A 26,607-nucleotide genomic window follows, 5' to 3' on the forward strand; every position below is an offset into this window, starting at 1 on the left:
ATCTTCAATAGATTAGTATCAATGATGAACAATCTTCTTCTTGTAAACTATCTGATAGAGGTAAATAATTTTGTTATTCCAGACATCCATATCCCCCATAAACTGCAGCATTTGTGCTTACCCCAGTCATGGTTAGAAGAAGAAATTACTACTTTCTCTAAGAATAGGGTCTATAAAAATAGTGCCAATTTCATCCCATCAATTTGATAGATCCTTATAGAAGATATACGTATGGTCTTGAATGCAAGAATGGAGACACCGCCTAGGTCCTATAATGTTATCTTTCAGTTCCAGGCTAGTTTTCAGGTGAATCTCATCACGTGAGACCAGGTCTTTCACTTGAACCTCCAGATTACAAAAATGTTACTCTTAGAAATATATCTCTACATATCACTTTTTTGATCTTAAAAAAAAGCTTAACAGCATACTAAGACCAAAACCTTCGGTTGTGTTAAGTGATAAAAGGGCACCACGTAAACACTCAAGTGCCTGTACTCTGGTAATGGGGTTAGTTGGGTACTTGAATGAGAATAATTTTGTAATGTTATTGGAGTTACATAAGGATGCAGCTCTTCCTTTATTTTGCTTATTTAACAAAACTCCAGTAATATCTCAAGCAGATTCTACATCCCTGGAGGACGTTCTGGTCACTACACTCCTCTCTGAAGATGATGCAACTCACCCAAAATGGATCTAAGTAATCTTTTGGAAAGGTTTGCCGACTTCTGTGTGGAGAGGCCTATGATCATCAACAAGAATTAAAGTATATTACACTGAAACTTCACATTTGCTATATTTCTATTATTGTATTACATGATCCTCTAGAAAAGGTACCCTGAATGATACTACCTTGCAGCGGGAGTGAGGATTGAAGAGATATGGCAAAGTAACATTGCTAAGTGTATGGCCTGCTTTCTCACAATGTTGGTGCACTGAAGAGATTTTCTTTGAGATCTATTCTGCCAATCTATCTTAAAAGTGCATAATGTCAAAGTTCTACCTGCCTAAAGATCAGACCTCTAGGGAGAAGCCAGCTGCAATCAAGTTCCTTTTATAAATGTGTACTTAAGAGTTTCCTCAAGTGCTGCTTATGGATGCTGTATTTTTAATCTTGGTCATGATACTACTGATCAGGGGATCGGTACAAAACCAGTGATATTCTGGATTAAAGTTTGAGCCTCACCAGCACATGAACCATACAGAGCAGCTCTCTCAGAGATTGAATCAAACCATGCATATTCCCTTGTTGTCTGTTTATTTATTGCTATCAAATTTGAGGTGATTTAACATCTGGCCGGATCCCACAGCTATAACTTAGAATATGCTACTCTAGCATAAAGGACAACATTCCTACTGCTTTACTTTAAATTCTTTCAACAAAAGACAGTGCTAATTTTGCTTCATGCAGAGGATACTGTACTCATTAGTACAGCAAAAACTCCAAGTCATCTCACTGTCACTCCAGAAACCTTTTGTTGTAATCTATGTTTCAGTTACTGTTGGTATGGTCCGCACACCCCCTCCATCTGTGCCCACTTGGTACAGCCCGCTGGAGGTGACAGTAGAACGTTGGCACCCTTGCCGGTGTTCTGGAGAGTGGATGACAGGAATAAAGTTCGTGCTTACCTTGTCCTGATGCCTCACGTGTTTTCATTGAACTACAACACTGGCGACGAATCTGCGTGGGGGGCAGCCTGTCATCTCCCCTTTTTCGTAATCCTCTCCTATGTCAGCTGTTGTGGAAGAGCAGCGTTCTCCGTGTGAAAAATCGAAGGGCAGCGGAGCGTGAGCGGAGCAGCTGAGCTCCCCTGTCAGCTGTTAGCGAGTCAGCTGTCCCGTGTTCAAGAAGAGCCCGTCATCTTCCCTTTCGTATTCTTCTCCGAATTCAACTGTTTGTGAAGAGCAGCGTCAGCCGTGTGTGGGAAACGAAGAGCAGCGGAGCACGAGCGGAGCAGCTGAGCTCCCCTGTCAGCCGCGAGTCAGCTGGCCCGTGTTCTGGAAGAGGCGAAGAGTGGCGGAGCGCGAGTAGACCAACTGAACTAATCCGTGTCAGTTTCTTCGGATTTTCGTACCGTGTCTGAGGAGGCTCCCAGTCAAGGCAGCATTTCAGGGATCGTGATCTTCTACGCCTGGCAGCTGGATATCCCGGCAGAGAGTGTCCTGCATCTGCCTGTTTGAGTTTTCAGCGTAGGACCCCATCGCGTCCCGTGCAGCTCCCGGCAGCTTTTTGGAAAGTCATCAGCTCAAGTAAGACTATTCCATTTTTTTTTTTTCTTCTGTCTCGTCCACTGTGATGGGCACACATTTGCGTGCCTTCGGAGTTATCATCCTGTGAGGCGTACACTTGGTGAAAGGTGTTGCCAGTTTCTATTTAGAGTTAGTCTGCATTCGAGACTGTGTCATGGGTCTTCCCCGCTGATGGTCCTTTGTGTATACCACTGTGACAGGCACACAATCTACGTGCCTTCTGAAACATTCATTCCCCTGGAGGCGCTAATAAAAGTGAGCCTGGGAGGGGCACGCATTGCGTAAGGAGACATCTTCTTTGTTTTTCTCTGGCATCTCATCCTCCTTTGGTGTGTTCACTTTGTGCTTGTTCCCATCAGTTTCCCCAGGGATTCCTCTGGATACGGTAGCTTTCACCTGTGGGCTATTTGTGGTCCTCGTGAGAGAGTCATTCACCTAAATAAGCAAGGAACCCTCCAACCAGTAAGATGGGTACACCAGGAATGAGCCAACCTCCATCATTTTTAAATGACTGTGGGGATCCCGAGATCCATTGGAAGGACTGGACAAAGTTGTTTGAATCATATTTGATAGCGATGGGCGGAGAAAGATTTTCTCCTTTACGTAAACAACACATACTTTTGCATAATTTGGGAGTACACGGTCGCAAAGTTTATGAGACGCTTCCTGAACCAGAATTGGAGGAAGAGGAGGTTGTAGACGTGTATGATATAACCTTGATGAAATTAGAGATTCATTTTGGCGACAAAGTCAACGTGGTGCTTGAACGCCACAAATTTTTTAGTAGGGTGCAAGGGAAAAGTGAGTCCATAAATAACTATATAGCGGCTCTAAGAGGATTGACGCAATTGTGTGATTTTGGTGATCTCAATGATTCATTAATAAGAGACCAACTTGTAAGATGTACCAACAGTGGAAAGGTGCAGGAAAAATTACTTGCTAAAAATCCGTCCTTGAAGGATGCTATTGCCATTGCTCAATCAATAGAGCACACAGCCAAGTGCGTGAAAGAGATGAAAACCAAAGAGGAGGTGGTAGCTCCCATTCAGTGCGAAGAGTTGGAAGGGGAAGTATTGAAAGTACATCTTAGGGAAGGGACTAAGAATGTACCAACATACAAAGATGGACAGAATTTGAAATGTTACAGATGTGGGAGCAGCAACCATTTGGCCAACAGTCCATTTTGCTCAGCACGCGGTGTGTTATGTAAAAAATGCAATAAAAGAGGTCATTTGGCCAGAGTATGCAGGGAAGGGCCAAGCAACTCTTCAAGGGGCAGCAATCCTGTGGGGGAAACACAAGCTAGGTTCATTTTCCAAGTAAAGGACAGCGAGGAAAATACAAAGCCAAACTATCCTAAATGTGTTATACAGATAGACAATAAAGCCATTGAAGTGTTCGCTGACTCGTGCTCCCCATATACTCTAATAAATGTAAAGGACTTTGAGGAAATTCTGGGTTGCAGCAAAACCTTGCTACATTCTCCTGACATTTCACCGGAGGGGTACACCAGAGACCCCATTCCCCTGGTGGGGATGTTGAGTAGCCAAATAAAGTTTAAGGGTAGATCCATGGTGGGCAAGGTGTATGTGGTCGAAAAAGGTGCGAATCTCCTAGGGTGGCAGCACCAAAAAGCCCTAGGTATAATTCTAGACCCCAACAATAGGGATCAAGTCATCCTGGTAGACATCCCGGAGAACAAGGATTCCCATCATCTACAAAATACCTTTCCTGATTTATTCACTGAGAAGTTAGGGAAATTGAAAGATTTCCAGCACAAGATCAAAGTGAAGAAAGGTGCCAAACCTGTAGTCCATAGGGCGCGCCCTGTACCATTGCGCCTCAGAGAAGTTCTGAAAAACGAACTGGATAAGCTATGTGATATAGGGGTTATACAACCCATTGATGCTTCAGAATGGTTGGCTCCCTTGGTTATTGCCTCTAAAGCCAATAATAAGGGCATCCGAGTTTGTGTGGACTTACGCAGTTTGAATGACAATATCTGGGTAGAGCGGTTTCCTCTGCCCAACATAAACGAAATGATGAGCACGATGGGTAAAGGGTCCTTCTTCTCAGTCATCGATTTGTCAATGGCCTACCACCAAGTAGAGCTTCATCCCGAGTCGAGACCGCTTACGGCGTTCTCCTCGCCGTTTGGGGCCTACATGTTTGTTAGGATGCCGTTTGGTCTAGCCTCGGCGGCATCCATTTTCCAGAAGGTGATGCAACAAGTGTTGGAGGGCATCAAGAACACGTTGTGTTTCCAGGACGATATTTTGATGTACGGGGCTACGGAAGAAGAACACGATGCTGTTCTTAACACGGTTTGTCATAGGTTGACCAAGGCAGGTTTGACTGTGAAACTAGACAAATGTAAGATAAAAGTGGACTCAGTTGACTACTTGGGCCATACTATTTCGAAAGAGGGGTTTAAACCTAAATACAGTTTGATTCAAGCGGTTATGGATGCCCACAACCCTACTAATAAGGAAGAACTTAAATCCTTTTTAGGACTAGCGGAATACATGTCTAAGTATGTATGGAATTTTGCAGAGATGTGTGATGAGTTGCGTGATCTGTTAAAAAAAGAAAAAGAGTTTGTGTGGGAGGAAAAACACAGCAGGGCAGTAAAGGATATAAAAGTGAGCATATTGAAATCCCCTGCACTGGGTACATTCGACCCAAGCAAGAAAACTATCCTGACCACAGATGCTTCAAATAAAGGGTTAGGAGCAATGCTTTCCCAACAATATCAGGGACGAGTCACTATCATTGCGTTCGCATCTAGATCACTCAACTCAGCGGAAAAGAACTACTCCGTCATTGAGAGGGAGGCATTGGCATGCTTCTGGGCTGTGAACCATTTCAAGTTTTTCCTGTGGGGAATACAATTTGTCATTCATACTGACCACAAGCCTCTGACCTACATGTTTTCGCCCAAAAATGCGCACAACAATTCCCCACGCATAGCTAAATGGGTGTTGGGGTTACAAAACTATTGCTTCAAGGTAGAGTATCTACCAGGTCCAAAAAATGTAATTGCTGACTATCTGTCGAGATCACCACTTTTGGAAGATGCTAAAGAAGATCAATTGGATGCTCCCATTTTGTCCTTGCATCTCTCCTCTTTGTCCAAGGAAGAGTGGGATGAAGGTGTAAAGGGGGACAAGGAGATGGGCATCCTCAGACAGTTAATCATAAATGGCTGGCCTGAACATCGTTCACAGGTCCCAGAGGAGGCCAAAGATTACTGGGAAGTGAGATTCGAACTGTCATTGATGTCTGACATGATACATCGGGGAAACAGAGAAGTTCCTCCTTGTAAATTGAGAGACAAGATAATTGACCTGGCCCACGAGGGTCACTTGGGGAGGAGCCTCACCAAAAACAAAGTCAGGAATGATTTCTGGTTCCCAAGGATGGACTCTATGATCGAACTTAAAGTGAAGGAGTGTAATAGTTGTGCTAGTAGCGATAAGAGCAAGGTTACACGCAAAACCCCATTATCCCCAGTAGAGGTGCCAGAGGTTCCGTGGACCAAGTTGGCAGTAGACATAATTGGTCCGATGGAGGTTCTAGGTACCCAGAAAAGATTTATGTTTGTGTTAGTTGACTACACGTCCCATTGGGTACATTTTAAGTTTACATCACAGACTACCACGAGTAACCTTATCACATTTTTAAAGAATGTTTTTGTCTACGAAGGTATTCCTGCAACGTTGGTTACGGACAATGGAGTGCAGTTTACCTCAGAAGCTATGACCACCTTTCTGGATGAGTTGAATGTAAAGCATGAGAGAACTGCGCTCTATTGCCCGAGGGCCAATGGTTTGGTGGAAAGGACAAACAGATTCATCAAAGAGCACATTCAACTGGCCATTTCCAGTGGGTTCAATGTGGAAGACTCTTTAAGGGAGTGCCTATGGGCGTACCATACTACCCCGAATTTGGTCACGGGGGTGTCTCCTTTTGTCATCTTGAGAGGAAGGGAACCGTGTACCAAACTGGTCCCACACTGGTTGAGGGGTGGTAGTACAGTGAACATAGACCAGGGTGAGAGTAAGCAGCTGAGATCCCAACACCAAAGGAGGTACAAGGGGTGGTATGATCAGAGTCATGCAGTCAAAACTCAAGAGTTCAGTAAGGGTTCCACTGTAGCTGTTAAGAAGCCCACACATGTACAACCAGGGTCGAGCAAGTACCTGGCACACCAAAAAGTCCAATGGGAAGGGAAGAACGTTGTTCGCTTAGATAATGGTCAGACATGGAGTAAGGACAGATTAGCTGCTTCATTTCAGCCGTAAGACAAATGTCAGTGCAATGTGTTAAGTTGTGGTAGAAATCTTGTCTTCTTTATAAAGGGAGATGTGTTGTAATCTATGTTTCAGTTACTGTTGGTATGGTCCGCACACCCCCTCCATCTGTGCCCACTTGGTACAGCCCGCTGGAGGTGACAGTAGAACGTTGGCACCCTTGCCGGTGTTCTGGAGAGTGGATGACAGGAATAAAGTTCGTGCTTACCTTGTCCTGATGCCTCACGTGTTTTCATTGAACTACAACACCTTTATTGAAAGTGCAGTTACCAGAGTTGTTGGACCTGGTCCTTTTTTGCGGGGTTATCCCCAAACATTTATCCTTTTTCCTCCTATATTTAATGACCTGTTTTTGTTGGCTTTAGTACTCTGGGCACTTTATCACTGCTGATCAGTGCTAAAGTGCATATGCTCTCCAGTGTTAATTGTATTTGCAATTGGTTTATTCATGATTGGCATATTTGACTTACTAGTAAGTCCCTAGTAAAGTGCACTAGGTGTGCCAAGTGCCTGTAAACAAATCCTACTAGTGGGCCTGCAGCAATGATTGTGCCACCCACATGAGTAGGTCTGCAACCATACCTCAAACCTGCTACTGTGGGGTCTGTGAGGGCAGTTTTAAACTGCCATGTCGAACAGGCAAGTGCACCCACTTGCCAGGCCCAAACCTTTCCTTTTACTGCATGTAAGACACCCCTAGGTTAGGCCCAAGGTAGCCCCTTGGGCAGGGTGCAGTGTATTTAAAAGGTAGGACATGTACTGGTGTTTTTTTACATGTCATGATAGTGAAATACAGTCAATTTCGTTTTTCACTATTGCAAGGACTATCTCTCCCATTGGTTATTGGAGTTGCCGTGTAACTTCTTACAAGTGTAACTTTCAATTGGGAAGAGCTAGAGATTTGGGGTTTGGCGTCCCTGAACCCACAATTTAAAAAACATCTTTTAGTGAAGTTGTTTTTTACATTGCATGTTTGAAAATGCCACCACGTCTGGTTTAGACTGACAGCTGGGCTGTCTGTGCATTCACTGTAGACAATCACACAAAGGGCGCTGAGGTGTGCCCTGCATACCCGGATAGCCCATCGCCAGGCTGATGGGTCTTCCAGACCAAGAGTGGTGAGAAGAGTTGTCACTGACACCTGAATAGGGTTGTGCCTGTTCGCACACAATGCTGTCTCCACCACCCTGTAGTGTGTCTGAAGCCAGGAAAGCACAAGGCAGGGACATGTGTACTATAAAGGCTATACTGTTGCTGTGTTGGGCTGGCATGCTGCCTGCTACTTCTGTCTTGGAGACTGGACTTTGTTTTCATCATTCTGCTTGCAAAGGTTCTTTATGGGCTTGTGTGTGCTTGCCTCCTGTTAAGAAGTCTCAGGGCCATCAAAGACTTCACTTGCAGCCCCTAAACTCCTCTGTTGGGAGTTCTGTCCTGTCAAGTGGTGACAATTACAGATCTGGGCTCTTGGAGGTGGTTTTGCTGCAAAGAAGCTCGAAAATCCATGCATCAACCTTCATCGCCTGTTTTTCCCGCCGTAGTCCTGCTGTGCAGTTGAGAAACCAAAGCATCGCTGCAGTGCAACCAGAGAAACGTTGCAGAGCCTGCCGTGCAGTTGAAAAGATCACTGCAGCCTGAGTCCTGAGCATCGTGTCTCTAACTGAGGCACCCGTTCTGACTCAGACGCAGACCCTGCTGTTAGGTAGAAAAAATGATGCATCACCTGCTTGCGGCTGGGAGAATCAACCCAGCGCCTGTTTCGCCGCCGCTGGATTGACTCAGTGCATCTGGATTTTCCACGCACTGCACCTATGCACCAAGTTCTTCATTGATGTTGCCCAGCAGTAAGGAACGGAGGCTGCTTGTCCAGTATTCAACGCAATATCTCCCCTCGCAGTAAGGAATCAACGCATCACCTCCTCTGACAGCAAAGAATTGATACGTGAAATGTCTAATGCCAAATTTGATTCTTCAACTCTTTACTGCTCCAAGAGAAAATGCATATATATCTCTCAAGGAAGCAAGTCTTAGATTGAAGCACACTGTGCCACAGTACAATTAAAGCTCGTAAATTAAAACACCATCAGAAATGCAGCAAAAATGAGTGCCTCAAGTTCACTGAATCTGACAAATGTTGGTGAAGTATATATGTATGTATATAGTATTTCTTTAGCATAAACCAAGCAAAGCGTTATACATGGTCAAAGCCAAGCATACGTTTAGGGAGTAAGTGGATAGGCTTGGTTGTATATGGTTAATGCATTGTGAAGTAGTGTTCTCTAAAGAAGTGTGCATTCAGCGGTTTCCTAAATTGGGTGTAGCATTGGGGTGGTCCAGATAGATACGGGGATGTTTTCCAGGTCATGGGTGCATTGATGGAAAAGGCTTGATGTCTTGTTTTCTTTCTCATTTACACTTCTTAGTCTGCAGTTTGATATTGTCCTGGTTGCAGGGGTGCTAAGATCCACCAGCGATGGCGAGCTTACCTGCAAGAAAAAGGGAGGGGGGTAGGGGTTGTGATGACTTTGTAAATGATGCAGCTGGTTTTGATGGTGGTGCAGTTGGGGGGGTGGGGAGGGAAGGATATGATAATTTTTCTTCATGCCTTGGATTAGACATGCTGTACCGTGTCGGGTGCCCCTAAAAGGTGAAAGTGTGGAGTTTGAGAAGACATGGAGTACGGCATTACCATCAGCTATCTTGAAGAAATGTTTGACTTTCTTTAGAAAAGAGTGCTGGCCATCTTTGTTTTTTCTCTCAAACAAAAAAAGGGAAAGACGGGGCTTTTGCAATAATAACCTAACTAAATGATACTGCAGGTCCAGCATACATGCCCAACAATCAATCTTTAACAAAAGGGTATGCAGTTCCTAATAATAACATAGTGTGTGTTAGAATCACTAGGTCCCAGGGTGATGGTGTGAACACGGTATAGTTAAGCGGAGTAAAGGGTACTCCTACTGGAAATGAAGACCCTCACACACCCAACAAGCGGGTGTCTTGCTTCATCACCGGGTCTTTGCTCCTTATCGGGCCGGCGGTGCAATGCCCGATCAGGCACCCATAGGGGGCCTTCCTATCGGAGATCTTTATTTCCAAACGCCGGTGAGTGAGGTGTGTGGGGAAACAGTTAGTTGATATAACTAGTGTAGGTGCAAGTGGAGTGAAAGGTAAGTGTACTAAAACAGGGTAGGTGATCCACTTCAAACTGATTTAATAAAGTATGGTCACCACCCTGATTAAAAACAATCTGCACATCTCTCACCATTAGGTGTATGAGTGATATGTGCTACAACAATAATAAAAAAGGTCAACATGTTTCTTGCCTGGATATTAATTAAATGGCAATTCTTCAGGACCAATGAATACGGCTACCTGCACCTTTTTGGTGGTGGCCACAACCTCTAAGAGGTGTCAATGGTAGCCACACGTACAGCACCCTAAAAACGTGTGGTGCCGTGTAAATCAAGAACACACAACCCCATTGGGCTGTGGAGACAATGTGGTCAGGGTAGGAGCACACTAATTGTTAGTGTCGGTTCCGTTGGACTCACGTTACCGTAAACCTATGACCCCGCCAGCTGCTCGAGTCTTTGTTTTTTGGCATGTGTTCCCCGAGAGTGAGGATAGTAACCAGGGTGAATCCAACTGATTTGGCATTCAGTTAAAGTTGAGGTTTGAAGCTGTCAAGTTTCATATCACTGAAGCAGGTTTGCACTGTTTCCTGATTACAGAGATAGAATAACATTCTCCTTCAGGCGAAGTAAATTAAACAAATCATACAGAACATGAGAAAAAGCTGCCAAATTATTCAAAAATCTATTTTCCATCTACAAACGTCCTACTGTCTGAAGCTTAATTAAACCCCAATGTGCATTGTGGTAGGAGAATATGAGAGCAGATCATTAAATATCTTATTTCATAGGACATTTCTGAAGGTTCAGGCTTCTTTTAACCACACATGCAGCTGCCTGAATCAAACAAGCATTTACAATCCAATAGGTGTCGCAACAGTGAGATTTTAAGCTGTTGGCATTGTAAATGGCAATGCTTTTTAGGATATTTAAAGGCATTGTCATTTACAATGCCAATAGGTCAAAGTTTAGCAAAAGCAAGACCGTTTGTATTGTAGAGCGCGGTGTCCCTGAAGCGGGCGCCGCGCTCAACATTATAATAAAAAAAATAATAAAAAAATCTGAGCGCAGTGTCCCTAAACCGGGCACAGCGCTCAGCATGCAAATTAAAAAAATTATAAATAAAAGGTGACAGAACACACGGTGTCTCTGAAGCGGACGCCGCATTCTTCTAAAAAGTAATAATACATTTAAAAAAGCTTCGCCATTGCGCCGTGAGTGCTGTGGGGGTACGGGCAATATATCAAAAACACAAGAGCAACCCATATGTCTATGTGAACTGTGTAATATCTAGTCAACTAGAAATAAATTTTAGGAAGGAACTCATTTTAGAGAAAACTTTTTTTTTACTTGTTGCAAACACATGAATTTTTGCAATGACTCTCTCATGAGCGTAAAGGAGAAGCAAATACAATCTAGAGGTTTACATTCATTTCCACATTGTAGTGTTTACCTAATGCTTGTACATAAAGTAGCCCAGAAAATGTATTAGTTAATACTCGCTTCAGCCGAAGTGAGTGACGTTTTATTTGAAAATGCAAAAGAGACTTAATAAAAAATAACTGCTCACATAACACAACATATATTGGTAATGCTTGCACAACTATAGAAAGATTAGAGAAAAGGTAACTTGGGTGACCCCAGTGAAGGGATCATCACCAACATATAATAAAAAACGAGTGGCTGTATTAAAAAACAGGTTATTGGAATAGGAAGGATGTCTTTGTGATTCTGATTCAATGTTTCAGATCAAGGACCAGAGTCTTTTCTAGTGCTTTCAAAACTATCCTTATTGATTGCCGACGACGATGTTTCGACCCCACTATGGATATGCATCCATATCCATAGTGGGGTCGAAACGTCGTCAACTACAATGTGGAAATTCATTTGAACCTCTAGATTGTATTTGCTTCTCCTTAAGGCTCATGAGAGTCTCATTGCAAAAAATCATGTGATGTGTAATTGTTTGTAGTTAGAGCGGCAAAGGACTATACGAAAGCGGTGGGCGCGCTGCAAATACAAAAAAGCAGCCGCCATCATTTGTCCCCATTAGTCAATAAACAAAATAGTGCTCACCCACATAGAACGTAGACCGTGTAACCAGTCAAGTAAAAGGTGCAGTCGTTATGGAAGGTAACAATTGCAGACAAGGCGGTACCAAGGAGGGATTAACAAGCCTACTTACGAACCAGAAGCTAGCATTTATGAAGGACAATGACACAAGCAAATGACAAATATGGGCGGAGAGTGGGAGGGGCTACCACTGCATACCCCAATACAGCGTGCCTCGTAGAGTGAGCAGCGCATGCGTGCTGCTCTTAGGCTCAATCTAAAAACAGCGACTCTCACTGCTAAACTAACAGCGTGCCTGGGTTATTGTTATCTTCTTTTGCAGATTTTTTTAATTTCAATTTTTCATGCAGAGTGTCATAAACCAAGCTTCAAACAGCTGCTTGGGGGGTGTCTGTGTCTGGAAAACATGTGCTCCCACTGTGTTGGCAACAGAAATGCGGGTGAAAAATAAACACCAGAGCAGCAGCACATAAGCTCTAAATATGGCAGGCCACATGCTACATAAATCCTAAAGTGATATGGTTGAATTATTTCTAGAACCAGGCCTAAGCGTTCGGACTGTCTGGCTGATGATAAATGATTACACACTACAGTCTGATTAGCTGCAATGAAATAAAAGATAGATGTAACATGGCTGAAATTTACATCAATATGGATGGCCCAACGAAAGTCCACTGCCCCCGCCAAGATTTGCCAACTGTTATCTTCAAGTCCTCAGTTCAAAGTCGTGGCAAGAGAGCATAAACGAGACATGCTATCCTACCATTCAAGATAGTATGCTCACTCAAGTCCTGACCTCTGCCCGTCCAGAAACAATGCACACCTGATGTTTCCCTGGGAAACACTACAGCTGTACGCGTTTTGCTGAAACACCATTTTATGTCTATCTAAACGATTTTGATGAACTTCATATATGTATAGTGAGATGTTAACATTTGCATATATAAAAATGACAGATTAGCTGAATACTAAAATACATATATATACATAGCTGAATATTAAAATACATATATATACATAGCTGAATATTAAAAATATATATATATATATATATATATATATATATATTGCATGCAGGAGATATCCAAGAATAGTCGCACCGCGTGATTAAACACAAACAAGCCCATTCGGGAAGGCAACAAATACGAATGCCATCAAGCAGAAAGCTTGTGCCAGCACCGAAAGTGAATTAAACGGCTGATGCATCATGTTCTGCTATACAGGTCAACATTTAAGATTCTTCCACCAGCAGAGTGTTCCGGAGACTGCTAATGGATCCAGAAAGACACCGAGGGAAAGGGACAAGTGCTGATTTTCAATTTCCTAAAAGGTAAACAGCGGCCATTGCCCTTGCAATATACAAATGTCTTAGACTACAAAGCATTCAGTGTCAGAAGTTGACAAGTTTTTGATTTTTTTTTGGTGAAAAAACACAAAAAACAAAAAAACACAGAAAGCGGTGTCCCTGAAGCTGGAGGGGCGCTCAGTGTTAATGTTTAAAAAAACGAAAGGAAACAGAGCGTGGTGTCCCAGAGGCAGGCGCCAAGCTCGGTTTTAAAGTTTTTTTTAAAAAAGAGAGCGCTGTGTACCTGAAGCGGGCACCGCGCGCAGCACGAGTTAAAAAAATAAAATAAAAAAAGAAACAGAGCGTAGTGTCCCAGAAGTGGACGTCGCGCTCAACATGAAAGTTTAATAAAAGTCAAATTTTAAATGATCGCGGTGTCCCTGAAGCGGGTGATGCCCTCATTATGCAAATATGAAAAAAAGCAGCTGCCATTGTCCCCATCAGTGCCAAACAAAATAGTGCTCACCCACTTAATTAGGCAGACCGTGTAATGAGCCAAGTAAAAGGTCCAGTCCTTATGGGCAGTAACAAAGGGAGACAAGGCGGTACCAAGGAGGGACTTACAAGCCTCATAATGAATTGGAAACCAGCGTTTATGAAGGACAATGACACAAGCCAATTCATAATATTGGCGGAGCTTCCAGTGCATACTCTACTACAGCCTGCCTTGCACACGTGCTGCTACTAGGCTCGACCTAAAAACAAACCATGGACAGACAAAATATTCTAGAAATGAAACAAAGATGTAAACAGGTCAAAGAACCACATGCTTTCGTGAAAAAAAGCAAATATAACATTTCTCTCAGCTTTTGATACTTTATAAACAAAAATCAACACTTTTCAAAAAAGTGGGTTAGAAATAGCTTACTGCCTTTACATCAACAAAAGTAGATTTCTTGTTATGGTAGAAAATGATTGGTTAAAGAGGATCACTTTTGTGGAGAAGATAGTAAATGATTAAGATCAGAATGATGTAATAGCAAATAGTTTTTTCGACGATTCAGTTCTTAAAGTGTTCGAATGTTGTGAGGCAATTATCACACCAAGAAAGACCAAACAGTAAATAATACAGATAAGTGACCTACCCGCAGGTAAGCAATGACGAACGTCAGCATGTATCCACGCTGTCCATTATCTTCTCCTGCTGCCAGGCCTCTGCAATTGTGACAGTGAATTGTTAAACGACCATCATGGCCATATTTACTTAACCATTAATGACATTAAAAATGTGTATTTAATTGCTGGAGAAAATATTCAACATTGGCAGTTGTGAATTCTTTGCTAACCGAATTACTCAAAAACAGATACGCAATAAGAAAGTGGAGGGTACTTCTGCCCACAAAATAGAATATTCGAGTTCCATTCAATTTCAGAGGATCTCATTACAAACTGAGTGGGATAGATTGGGGGTATTTACCACTCCAGGGTAAGGTACTTACCAGGTGTGGTAAATACCTCGTATTCGGAGTCATCAACTTAGAAATGAGCCATAACATGTAGAATCTGTATTTAACAAACCAAATTACACATATTTGACCTTCTTTCCAGGCCTTTTCCAAAGGTAAGTTTTGGCATGTTCAATTTGCTGGAATCTAACAATGGAAAACTGTGAGGGTGTGAAATTATCGCACAACTGTGCTTGCACAGGGATTTAAATTTAACCCTGAACTTGTAATGAGTGCCGAAAACTTCAAATTTACTCTTGGTGCTATATCCCTTAAGCATCAGCATTGTATAGTGCTGTGAGTTTATAATTTGTACCTATTAAGTATAATAGTTTTAGAAGTTATTTTCATGCTTGAGGTATATTAGATAACATCTACATTGGTAGTAAGTAGTCCATAACACTGCTTTAAACATCATAACTACTGTTCCAATTTGAAAGCCAGAATGAACGAATTGGTAATCAGCTAATACAATCAAATATTATATATTTAATTATAAACTGCATTCTAAAGCATACTGTACAAAATGTAATGTACAAAAAAATGGCACAAGTGTTAGGAAATGCTGGGGCAAATTCTATTGTAGTATGACTAATATCTCACCTTCACAAATACTGCAACCTTGTAACCTCACCTACTCATTATCTACCCCTTCAGGAGGACTGGTAATCCAATGTTTTTACTTAAAAACCTCCAACCTCGGTACAGGTGACAAAAGAGAAATGAAAAGCAATGGGTCATAAAGAGTAAGATGAGGGAGGAGAAATAGCCTCAGCAGCAAGGCTTTTCAAATTTTCTAAACTGTTGGATGGTCAGCAGGAATCATTGTACTTTAAAGGAAAAACAAAAAACTAAACGATGAAAAGAAACTACAATAAGGGACGAAAGGGAGGGTTAGATGGGTAAAAAGGAAGACTAGAGGGAGTTGAGGAGAAAGGAGTATTTGCCAGTTTGTAAGAGTCCAATGGTCTTGGAGTAATATTAGCCAAGAATGGAGCGGGAGCATGGCCTAAACAAGTATGTTGTTAATAAATATCTGAATGAGAACGAACCCATGCACATGTTGAAATCTCTTAAAATTCTAGGGATGAAGTTACAGCTTTTGGGTAGAAAGGTAAAATTCATCTTAGTTACTCAGATGGTGTTTGAAGGCAAAGAGAGATGTTTTTGTAGCTGCACCACTTTGTAAATGATGCAAGTAATTTTGAAGGTAACGCACCCAGAGAAGAGACTGAAGAGGCAGGGGCTTGTTGGGAAGAAAAAGTCCCTTGCATGGTGATGGACGTGTATCCTTGCCCCGAGTGCTCCCAATTGCAATGAGTCTGGATCCCTGGAGCATATTTTTGTTGTCATGGGCGAACATAGATCATGCATGTGTGCCATGACATATACCAGTCTCACAGAGTGTGGGTTTTTGGGATGGGGAGTGGTACCCAAAGCACTACCCTCATGGTGGTGAAAGGCTACTAACTTTGCAAGTAGTTAAGCAGCACAAGCACTGTGGGGGCAGCATATTGTGTAGAGATCAGTAGAAGAGAACAGGCTTTTTTTACCTGTGTCACTGGAGTGAGGTGTACAGGCTCACTCATGCACAGTTCTGCTGCTGTGTACTTAACTCACCCTTGACCTGCATCAGTTTAGCATGTAATGCTATGCACTAAATGTGTGTTATATGCATACGCTGGGTGTATGTGTGCCTGTGAATGGTACAATACATGGAAGATTATGGGTTCCATTTTGGGAGCCCAAGGGCTGACTGGAGGAGCATCAGGAGGTATAGGAATACCCCAGAGAGATGTGTGGATTGCTGCATTCCTTTGAGTTAGGTGTGAAACTGCAGGAAAGGTGTCAGACTGTTCAGCATACTCCAAAGGGTGCAACTTGGATTCACAGAGCGATCACTGGAGAGGGGCCTGGGCACATCTCAGTAAGGAGATGGGACTGATAAGAGAATCAAGGAATAGGGCTGAGGCCCTGGGGTAACCTAGTAAAACTTCTATATAGCCTCGGATTCCTTACCTTAGAATGCATACCCAAGCAATACCTCCCCTTAGACACCCCCTTAGACTACTGCCCCTTAGAAGGGTCTGGGAACAGATACATTCCTGGAGGTCCAAACAGGCAAAATCCTAGTCGCATAAGACGTGACTGTCAAGGCAGTAGTGTTTGGTACACATGTGCAGAGATCCCCACGTAGCAGCCTGACATGTCCAGGATGGGGACTCCGCAAGCTAATGCAGTGGTCACAGCCTTGGCATGAGCCCACAAGTCCTAGGGGGTTGCTTCTTGGCCAATGTGTAGATGATCTTAATGCAGAGCACAATCCATCTGGAGATGGTTAGTTTCTGCATGGCTATTCCATTCTCTCTCTGACAAACCCAATGAAGAGCTGATCGTCCACTGGTGTTTATTGGTGAGATCAATGTAGAATGACAATACTCTTTTTGGGTCCAGTCCAAGGCGAACAAAAAGAAGGCTGGCAGCATGATGCTTTGACCGACATGAAAAGGTGACACCACATTTGGTAGGAAAGAAGCATGGGCACAAAGAACAAATTTGTCTGGGAAGACGTTGGTGTATAGAGAATGCACAGATTGCCTGAAGTTCACTAACCCTAGTGGCCAATGTAATGGCCACTAAGATGACTATTAATGATCAAGAGGCGCAGATGGCAACTGTGTATGGGCTCTTAGGGAGAACAGATCAAAAATGTTAGAACCAAATTAAGGTCCCATTGGGGCATAATGAAAGGTTTTGGGGGAAACATATGTTGTAGTCCCTTTAGGAAGGAGGTCACAACTGGTGACTTGAATAGGGAGGGCTGATCTAAAAACCTAAGAAAGCCAATAAGACTGAAAGATGTCCTGTAACTGAGCCCAAAGCAAAGTCTTGCCAGGTTAACAATAACAAAAACAAGACCTCATACAAGGTACAGAGAGGGCATCAACATACTTGGCAGTGCACCAAGCCTCAAACATGTCCCAATGGGAGGCATATACGGTTTTATTTGAGGGAGGCCTGGATGCCAGACTTTGCAGACTTCTGAAGAGAGGTCCAAGACCACCAGCTGCTGCCACACAATTTCCATGCATGAAGGTGGAGGTTGCAGATGTTTAGGGGCAGGACCCTGCCCTGTTGCTGTGATGGGAGATCCTCCCGAAGAAGCAGTCTGATCGGAGGACTGATGCTTATGCCCAATCCACAGCCTCAAGAATGACTTGGGGCCAGTTGTCTCTGATCGTTTGAGAGCTCGGGCAGGAGTCATATTGGCGAAAGGCATAAAGGAGGCCTGAATTCCACTCAAGACGTAATGCGGAGCAGAGTGAGAGCCGCATTGGAAACTTCATTGCAGAGCTGCGGACACTGCGTGTTCTTGGTGGTAGCCAAAAGATCTAACCAAGGTTCTCCTCAGTCACAGAAGCAACCTTGCACCATCGCTGGATGAAGAAGCCATCCATCACCCATGAGGCATCGATGGGGGAGTCGGTCTGCCCTGGCGTTCAGAGAGCTTGCCAGGTGTTTTTCAAGCAGGAAAATGTCCTGACAATCCATGAGGGGCAGAGCCTCGTGGCACAGGGTCCACGATCCCAACGCCCATGTTTGTTTCAGTACCACATGTTAGTGAACACCTGGACTAGCCTTCCCCTGAAGGACAAAAAACAATATCTAGGTCACAATTAGTATGAAAATCGTTTAAAAAGGAATCTACAGGAACCTTACATCTTATTCTACAAGCTTGGTCGCGTGGGACAATGTCACTGTTTCTGGGGCCTAATTCAGGGTGCACCTCTTCGTCCATTCACCACAGCAGACTAATATGTAAAGTATTGTGATCACTTAACTGGTTCCACATGACCTCATATTGCACACGCATTGATCAAGGGAGGTCGATATAAAGATATAATCAATGATGGTTTTGGAGCCTCGTCCAGTAAAAGTAGGGCTATCTACGACCTTTCAATAACCCTCCAAACAAATTAAAATCTGCTATAATATCATCCAACATGTCCCCGAGTCATGTTCTCAAACTGATCTTTATGAATGTTAAAATCTCCAGTCAGTAAAACGCCATGCAGGCCATTAGGTCTGTCTGCGTAAATTCTAAAAAGAGCCATCAAGTGCTCTCCAGGATTGGATTAGCCAAATGAGTTATAAAAATGTACTGCTGGTAGGGTTGGTATTTTTTTTAAATTCTAACTGTACAGCCAACAGAAAACTAGACCCAGTAGCCACCTGCATAGCCATGCACTGAATATTTTGTGAGACCAGGGTCGATAAACCTCCCCCACACCCTTAGCCCTGCCTGATTGTGAGGGTACAGCATACCCGTCTAGAAAAAAGGTATCACTCTTGCCCCAGGTTTCTTGCAGGACCACTATGGGCTGTTTTGATAACAGACTGAGCCGACTCGTATTGTCCCTTTTGCTGGATAGCCTCGCAATATTCCATGACATGAACTTTGATTGACTATCAGATCTTGCTCTAACCCTCCCGGGTAAAGGGTCTGAAAGAGTTGGTGTCAGTCAATCGTTCTCTCAAGGGAACTTAGTGCACAGTCACCTTGCACCCCTGAGAGCCGCTCTCAATGCAGCAACCAGACTCCTCACAGGATTAAAGCGGTTTAATAACATCTCATTTGCCCCTAAGAGTCTCAACTGGCTTCCCATTGAAGGAAGATGCATCTTCGAGACCGCGTGCATCACCAGCAAAGCCCTTCATAAATCCCCAAATACCTAGAATCCAAACTTTCCAGAGCAGGTTGACGCTGGGCACTGAAGTTCCAACTCACTTTTTCTCATATCCCCTAAGCTGAAAAAGAAATCCACCCAGGCAAACGCCTTCTCAGGAAATGCCCCCAGGAAATAGAACTCACTCCCCAAAGATCTCAGATGCAACCCCTCCTTTTCTTGCTTTAAACGAGACCTCAAATCTCTCTTACTTAACAACGGCTTCAACTCGCAAACAAGTTATCCTCCTTTCCCAAAGATCTTGCCCCACTCTACAGACTCTCTCCTTGTGGTCTCAAGACCCAGTCAGTCCCTACTCTAGTACTAATGTCATTACCTTTTTGCTGTATCGTTATTTACTTTGCTCGCAGGTTCGCTCTATTTTAATGATGTTTCGTATATACTTCAGATGGACTGCATTTGACCTACGTGTATCCTCACATGTATCTCGAATTAACTTATGCTCACAACTTGTAAAGCGATTTGATAACTTTGTGTATAGCTAGCACTATGTAAAACTCTAAATAAATAAAGTAGTGGGAGAAATCTGTTCACCAGCTGAAGAGGAACTACCTGTTCCCGCCTCTACTGGTAGCCCTGCGTAACCTTGGGTAAAATACCCTTCTTTATGGGGAAGCAACCCTCTAGTGGATAAAAAAAAAAGCTGAGTGTTAGTACCTTAATGCCTGTGCCTAGAGAATTACAATGGGTTGACTGATTAACTAAATGGCCTGCTATATCCAGCTGATTGAAGTGAACAACAATACAATCCCCTTCCCCAAATTCTCCATTAAGCCCACACAACTTATTCGTTGTGTCATAATAATGTGGGGGGAGAAAGGCCTCCCCCATTCTCGAATTGAGCATCACACCAGTGGATAACATTGTAAGTTCAGGGGTTGTTTCTACCACTCCCAGTCTCGGGCAGAACGTCCCCAAGTATGGCCACCAGCGGGGTGGATTCAGGAGGCAACTGCAGACTAGATCTATTTACTGTTAACCCCACACGACTAGACTAAAGAAGGTGATAGTTACACTGTTTGGCGAGACAGCGATGTCGTGGGCCTGCTACATGGAGGGGGAGACAAGGGGGGGGGGCCTGTGACCAAGAAGCACGAGTCTCCTCATTGACCATTCAATGATTGTTTCCCAAATCCTTAGTGGTGTCGGGCTTCAATGTAAGTTGACTAGTACGATCTTGCTTTCCCCCAACACCTGTTTTTATGGAGGCGTTAGTAGCAATATAAGGTGTCATCTCCTGATGGACTGGCACCCTATCCCCATCCCTGGGAAATGAGAGGGTCAGATTGGCTATAACGGATTTTAGTGCTTTCAGTTTCAAGTAAAAGCCTTCAGCCATACTTTTAATCAATGTAACTATGTTGTCCGAAAGACCATCTCAGAGGGACCCCAATGCTAATTTAAAGTCTCGAACAACAGACGCTAAACACATGGGCCCCTCGCGGTCCAAATCAACAGGAAGTTTTTCAAAAGCTGGAGCTTCATTTAGATCTTTGACATTGGTAGACTTTTTTTTAATCAGCTCCGGTCTATCGTTGGCTTATGTAACAGGATCCAATCCGAGAGGCAAGAACTGGGCAGTACCGGGATCTTAACTGAAGTTATCCCCTTTCAAATCATTTAAAAACAATGGACTCACACTTACGTGGAACCTTTGAGTGGAGAGGGCTATTATAACTGATGTATTTCTGCTTTCCCATTGTAGAATCAAAGTGCAGATATTAGGGGGCTACCCCAGCACAAGTTTGGTAAGTTCAGGCGGGCCTCCTGCCCAGAGAGACCTGGGACTTGCAGTTCCCCAAGAAGAGTAACGCGATTCCGCATTGCGGGGCAGCCAAATGCACCATATATAGTGCTAACCAAGTACAGGTGTGGAAAATTCGGACGGGGCTGCCTCCTGGCCCAGAGAGACCTGGGACTTGCAATCCCCAAGCAGAGTGAAGAGATCCTGTATCGCAGGGAAGCCAAATGAGCTATATAGCGCTATCCCAGCACAGGTGTGGCAAGGTCGGACGGGGTCGCCTCCTGGCCCAGAGTGACCAGGGACTTGCAGTGCTTCAAGCAGAGTGACAAGATCCTCCGTTGTGAAACATGTTGGCAGACTCGGGGTAGGATGCAGTTATCTCCCCCCCCCCCCTCTACCCCTCACCTCCCTCCCCCCCCCCCCCATGTCTTCCCAAATGGGAATTGTTTTTTGAACGCAGGATCTGTACCTATAATGGACACAGGCTGCTTTAAAAAAATATTTCACAATTTAGAAAGGGCTGCTCTACCTTGCAGGCCTCCGTCCCTGCATTAGTAGCCTATCACAGCGTGTCGCAAATTGTAACCTACTTGCCCTAAAGTTTGTGAGCTAATGTTGGGCATCTCACTCTTTGCCTGGTTAAAATAATGTACAGGTGTAAATACCTTTGAAGGTGCTTTAATGAATCTAAAGCCACGACCAAAAAACCCACTACCAACAAATGTCACACCTTTCTGTGCATGCTTACATATCAATGGCATGAACGCCGATTTTGATGCATATTTGAAGGCAAACACTCAACCACAGGGTATAAGACGAGAAACCGAACAAGAGTGGAGTATTGCTCCTTATAATAGGATAATCTGCTTCGAAGTTCACCTTCAATGGACTTTTGAATGTCACTTGTCACACAAGGTTGATAACTCGTGCCTGGTCCAAGGATGGGCTGGCTATTGGAGCATCACGTCATTAGCGGTGAGGCATCATGCTGCTTTAGGACATCCGTGTGCAGAGGAGAAAGCACCATCCAGGTGATCATGTGCAATGATTCATTCACATGTACTCTACTTTACACTCAGTGCTTTTTTCCAAATTTTATTTATGCCCCAAAACATACTTAAAAACAAAAAAGCGGTTACAAATTCAAGAAAAACATAAATTCACATTTTTGAACAAACAAAATGAACATGAAAAGTTGCACCATGCTTTTTACCGCTATTTCGTGTCACTCAATAAGCAATACTAGACTATAAGATGCAGGACAATTTTTGAATCTAAAGTACACGTAACAAAAAATAGGACAATAGCTTCATATTATCGAGGTCAAAGGGTGAGTTTTCGAGGAAGAATTAGAAATGTTACCAGCCTTAATTAAAATCAAACATGGTGGATATGCAGCTAATAAACGATGCATTTGTGTTTGAGAGCGCAATGGGAGAATGAAATCCTGACAAATGACATTTTCCCTGTGGCCTCATCGATCAGCCTTGTAATCAATCAAAAGCAGACAGACAGAAAACTCCCTGTCATTACTCAGTCAGTTACTGGAGTGAAGTGTTTTCTTTTCATTTTTACGGCACAAAACCCTCGGTGACAAGGGGTGGGCTGCAGACAATGTCTCCCGCTTCTCTGATCGAACACATTTTTCTCAGACGCTGATCGGTTGCCTCAGTTCATTCTCTAGAAAATTGAGGGACCCTGAATATTAGCCTTTCAGCATAATGCTTTATTCACTCCACGGGGGTATAGATAACATAAGCCTAATATAACCTTCATCCTATTAAGACCCCCGCTACGATTCTGCGGTTCCTGGCTTTAAACGCACCTGCTAAACCCACAAAAGTTTCTCCCTGCCAAGAGCAAATGAGAAAGGCCTCAGCATATGGAAAACCCTATGATGCTTGACTTGATTAAGTTTCCTGAAGGTTATTCCCCATTCCAGACCCATCAACTGGATGGCGGGGGACTAGTGTGGGGATACCGTCTGGAATCGTTAATTCTAGCCTGGTGTCTCCCCACACAATTTATGGTTCTCTCTTAATGAAGGCTTAACCGCGTTTTCAGTAGACAGAAATACAAGTAAGCTATACCTTTCAAGTACCTGCTTACAAAATATTCACTCACGCAATTACGGAAACAGAACTCAAAATAAACTATACGGTATATTAGGAATGTTCTCAAAACTGCATTTCTCTCACCTAGAAGAACCCCTAAACCTCTTGTACTGTTTACGGAACAGCTTGGCGGGAGACAAGAGTGGCTAATATAGTGTTGCTGCTTAAAAGTACTTAAATCGTTTGAGCACCGAATAAGCCTTCTCCCCAATGTAAAGATATCAAAGTGCATGTCATGTCCTAAGGGACGCAATGAGTAACCCCTAGAAACCTAGTTGATCACATGTAGGCATGCCTTCATGAAATACAATAGCGCAGCCAACACAGTAACTAATATCCAAGCTAGCAAGTAAGACATGCTTCACCGGGTCCTGGCCATCATGTATCTTTCGAGCCAGTGAGGCCTTGAGGTCTTTCAGGATGGCTAGCAAGATTTACCCTTATCCATGTGCCATAAAGTATGGGTGTGCATGTCCATAGGGCACATTGAGTTAAAGAATCTTAAGGCTAAAGTAGTCACAGTGAACAGTCTGTATCTGAAGGCATCCATGTTTTGACTCTAACTGGAGAATTGGTAGGAAAGGAATTAGGGGCGAGTTTACTTATTAATGCCTGCATCTATGTTTGTCCAAAAAGAACAAGTTACTTACCTTCGGTAACGATATATCTGTAAGAAACATAGGTTAATTATAGATTCCTTACCTTAGAATTACCCACAGGTGTCAGACTGGATCCGGAAAGTTTTTGTCAGCAGTACCCCTGCGCGTCCGTCGACTCTGCGTTCGTCGTTGGCGCCGTGGTCGCCAGGATGCCGTCGTGATAGCTACTAAGACGCCACCCTCGCGCGCTGACGTCAGTTCTGTACACAGCTTTCCACGCCAGAAGCGCAGAGCTATGCAAGATACGGTTACTGGTGTACAAAACTAGGGCCCTGAAAGGATGACCTTAACTCTAGAAGTCAGTTCACAGAACGGGGAGGATGGGAGGGGCGGTAAGGAATCTATAACTAACCTATGTTTCTAACAGATATATCGTTACTGAAGGTAAGTAACTTGTTTTTCTGAAAGAAACAGTTAGTTATAGATTCCTTACTGTAGAATAGATACCCCAGCAATAATAAACCCGGAGGTGGGTCTGCGAACCAAGTTCACACCAGAAAGTCCTGGAGAACAGAATGGCCAAAGAAGCCGTCTCTCCGAACTTCGCTGTCTAGGCAGTAGTGTTTGGTGACCATGTGCAGCGATGCCCACGTAGTTCCCTGACAGATGTCATTCAGGGGGACTCCTCATCCCGAAGCAGGAGTAGCTGCCGTCGCCCTGGTGGAATGGGTGCGCAGCTCCACTGGAGGCTCCTTCTTTGTCAAAGAGTAGCAGGCTTTGATGCACAAAACGACCCACCTGGAGATGGTTCGTTTGTGCACGGCCCGACATTTCTTAGCGCCCACGTAACCAACAAAGAGCTGGTCGTCCAACCAGAACGGTTTGGTGCGATCCAAGTAGAAGGAAAGTGCATGTTTTGGATCCAGACGGTGGAGCCTCTCTTTCTCTTTTGAAGGATGTGGAGGCGGAAAGAAGGTGGGCAAAGTGATGGTTTGGCCAATGTGGAAAGAAGTAACCACCTTGGGAAGACAGGAAGGTCTAGTTCTCAGGAAGACCGTGTCCGGATGGACAGCCAGAAAGGGAGGCTTGGAAGAAAGAGCTTGTAGCTCACTCACCCTGCGTGCAGAAGTGACCACCAGAAAGGCAGTTTCAAAGTGAGAAGTCTGAGAGGACAGTCATGTAGCGGCTCAAAGGGAGTGCACATGAGGTAGGTAAGAACCAAGTTCAAGTCCCACTGAGGCATTACGAAGGGAACAGGAGGAAAAAGATGAGTAATGCCCTTAAGGAATCTATTTACAAAAGGGGACTTGAAAAGAGAAGGCTGATCAGGAAGCCTAAGGAAGGATGAAATGACCGAGAGGTAACCCTTTAGAGTGCCCAGAGCAGAGCCCTGCTGGGCCAAAGAAAGGCGGAACAAAATAACCTCAGAAAGAGGGGCGCAAAGGGGATCCACAGCCTTTGCTGCACACCATGCCACAAATTTGTTCCATCTGCAGGAGTATACCGTCTTAGTGGAGGGACACCTGTCTGCCAAGATAACATCACGGACTTCGGGAGGTCAAACAACGTCAACTACCGCCGCTCAATCTCCACGCAAGGAGGTGGAGGCTGGACAGGTTCGGGTGGAGGACTGTCCCCTGCTGCTGCGACAGAAGATCCTCCCAAAGAAGCTATTTGATCGGAGGATTGATGGCCATGTTGAGCAGCTCGGGATACCAGACAATTTGTGGCCAATCCGGAGCCATAAGAATGACTTGGGCCCAGTCGCGATTGATCTTCAGCACTCTGGGCAGAAGTGGTATAGGTGAAAAGGCGTATAGAAGACCACAACTCCACTCGCGACGAAAAGCGTCACCTAGCGAGTGCAGCCTTGGAAATTCCAATGCACAGACCTGTTGACATTGCGCGTTCTCTTCTGTGGCGAATAGATCTAACCAAGGCTCTACCCACTGCTGAAAGAGACCTTGCACCACCTCCGAGTGAAGACGCCATTTGTGATCCATCATACACCTGCGGCTGAGTTAGTCCGCACTGGCGTTCAGAGAACCTGCCAGGTGTTGAACCACCAGGGAAATGTCCTGATGTTCCAGCCATGTCCAGAGGCGGAGGGCCTCCTGACATAGGGTCCACGACCCCTACCCGCCTTGTTTGTTGCAGTACCACATGGCAGTGGTGTTGTCCTTGAACACCTGCACTACTCTTCCCCGGACAGAGGGAATAAATGCCTTGAATGCAAGACGAATCGTCCGAAGCTCCAGAAGGTTGATGTGGAGCCCGGACTCCGCCGGAGACCAGAGGCCTCTGATCGCCGCCTCCCCCATGTGGCCACCCCATCCCTGAAGTGATGCATCGGTCACCACTGTGAACTCTGGTTGAGGAAGGGAGATCTGCCTTCGAACCAATCCTGGTTCGTAAGCCACCACTGCAACTGGTGTTCAGTGCCCTCCGAGATCTGAACACAATCGGACAGATTCCCTTGATGTTGGGCCCACTGGAAGTTCAGTTCCCACTGCAGAGCCCGCATATGCCATCTGGCATGATCCACCAGCAGGATGCAATCAGACCCAGCAGCCCGATGGTCATCCTGACTGAAACCCAAAATAGAGGCTGAAAGATCGGAATCATAGCCCGAATATCCCGGACTCGCTGTTCGGGAGGATAAACCCGAAACTGTGTCGTGTCCAGAACCGCTCCGATGAAGAGGAGCTTTTGAGAGGGTGTCATGTGTGACTTTGGCACGTTGATGGAGAACCCCAGCGAATACAGGAGGTCGGCCGTAGTCTGGAGGTGGGAGACGACAGCCTGGTGCGAGCCCGCCTTCAACCGCCAGTCGTCGAGATAGGGGAAG

General features: G+C 44.4%; 1 protein-coding gene across 1 annotated transcript in view; it reads right to left on the reverse strand.

The window, feature by feature from the left end:
- The window catches only part of AGPS (alkylglycerone phosphate synthase), an 815,346-nt gene that overhangs the window by 118,959 nt on the left and 669,780 nt on the right, over positions 1-26,607 (reverse strand). Inside the window, exon 15 of the mRNA XM_085645221.1 lies at positions 14,195-14,264. Coding sequence (XP_085501347.1) covers positions 14,195-14,264 — 70 coding nt within the window. The remainder of the gene's footprint in view (positions 1-14,194; positions 14,265-26,607) is intronic.

This window comes from Triturus cristatus, chromosome 3_1 (assembly GCF_964204655.1).
Source record: "Triturus cristatus chromosome 3_1, aTriCri1.1, whole genome shotgun sequence".
NCBI lineage: Eukaryota > Metazoa > Chordata > Amphibia > Caudata > Salamandridae > Triturus > Triturus cristatus.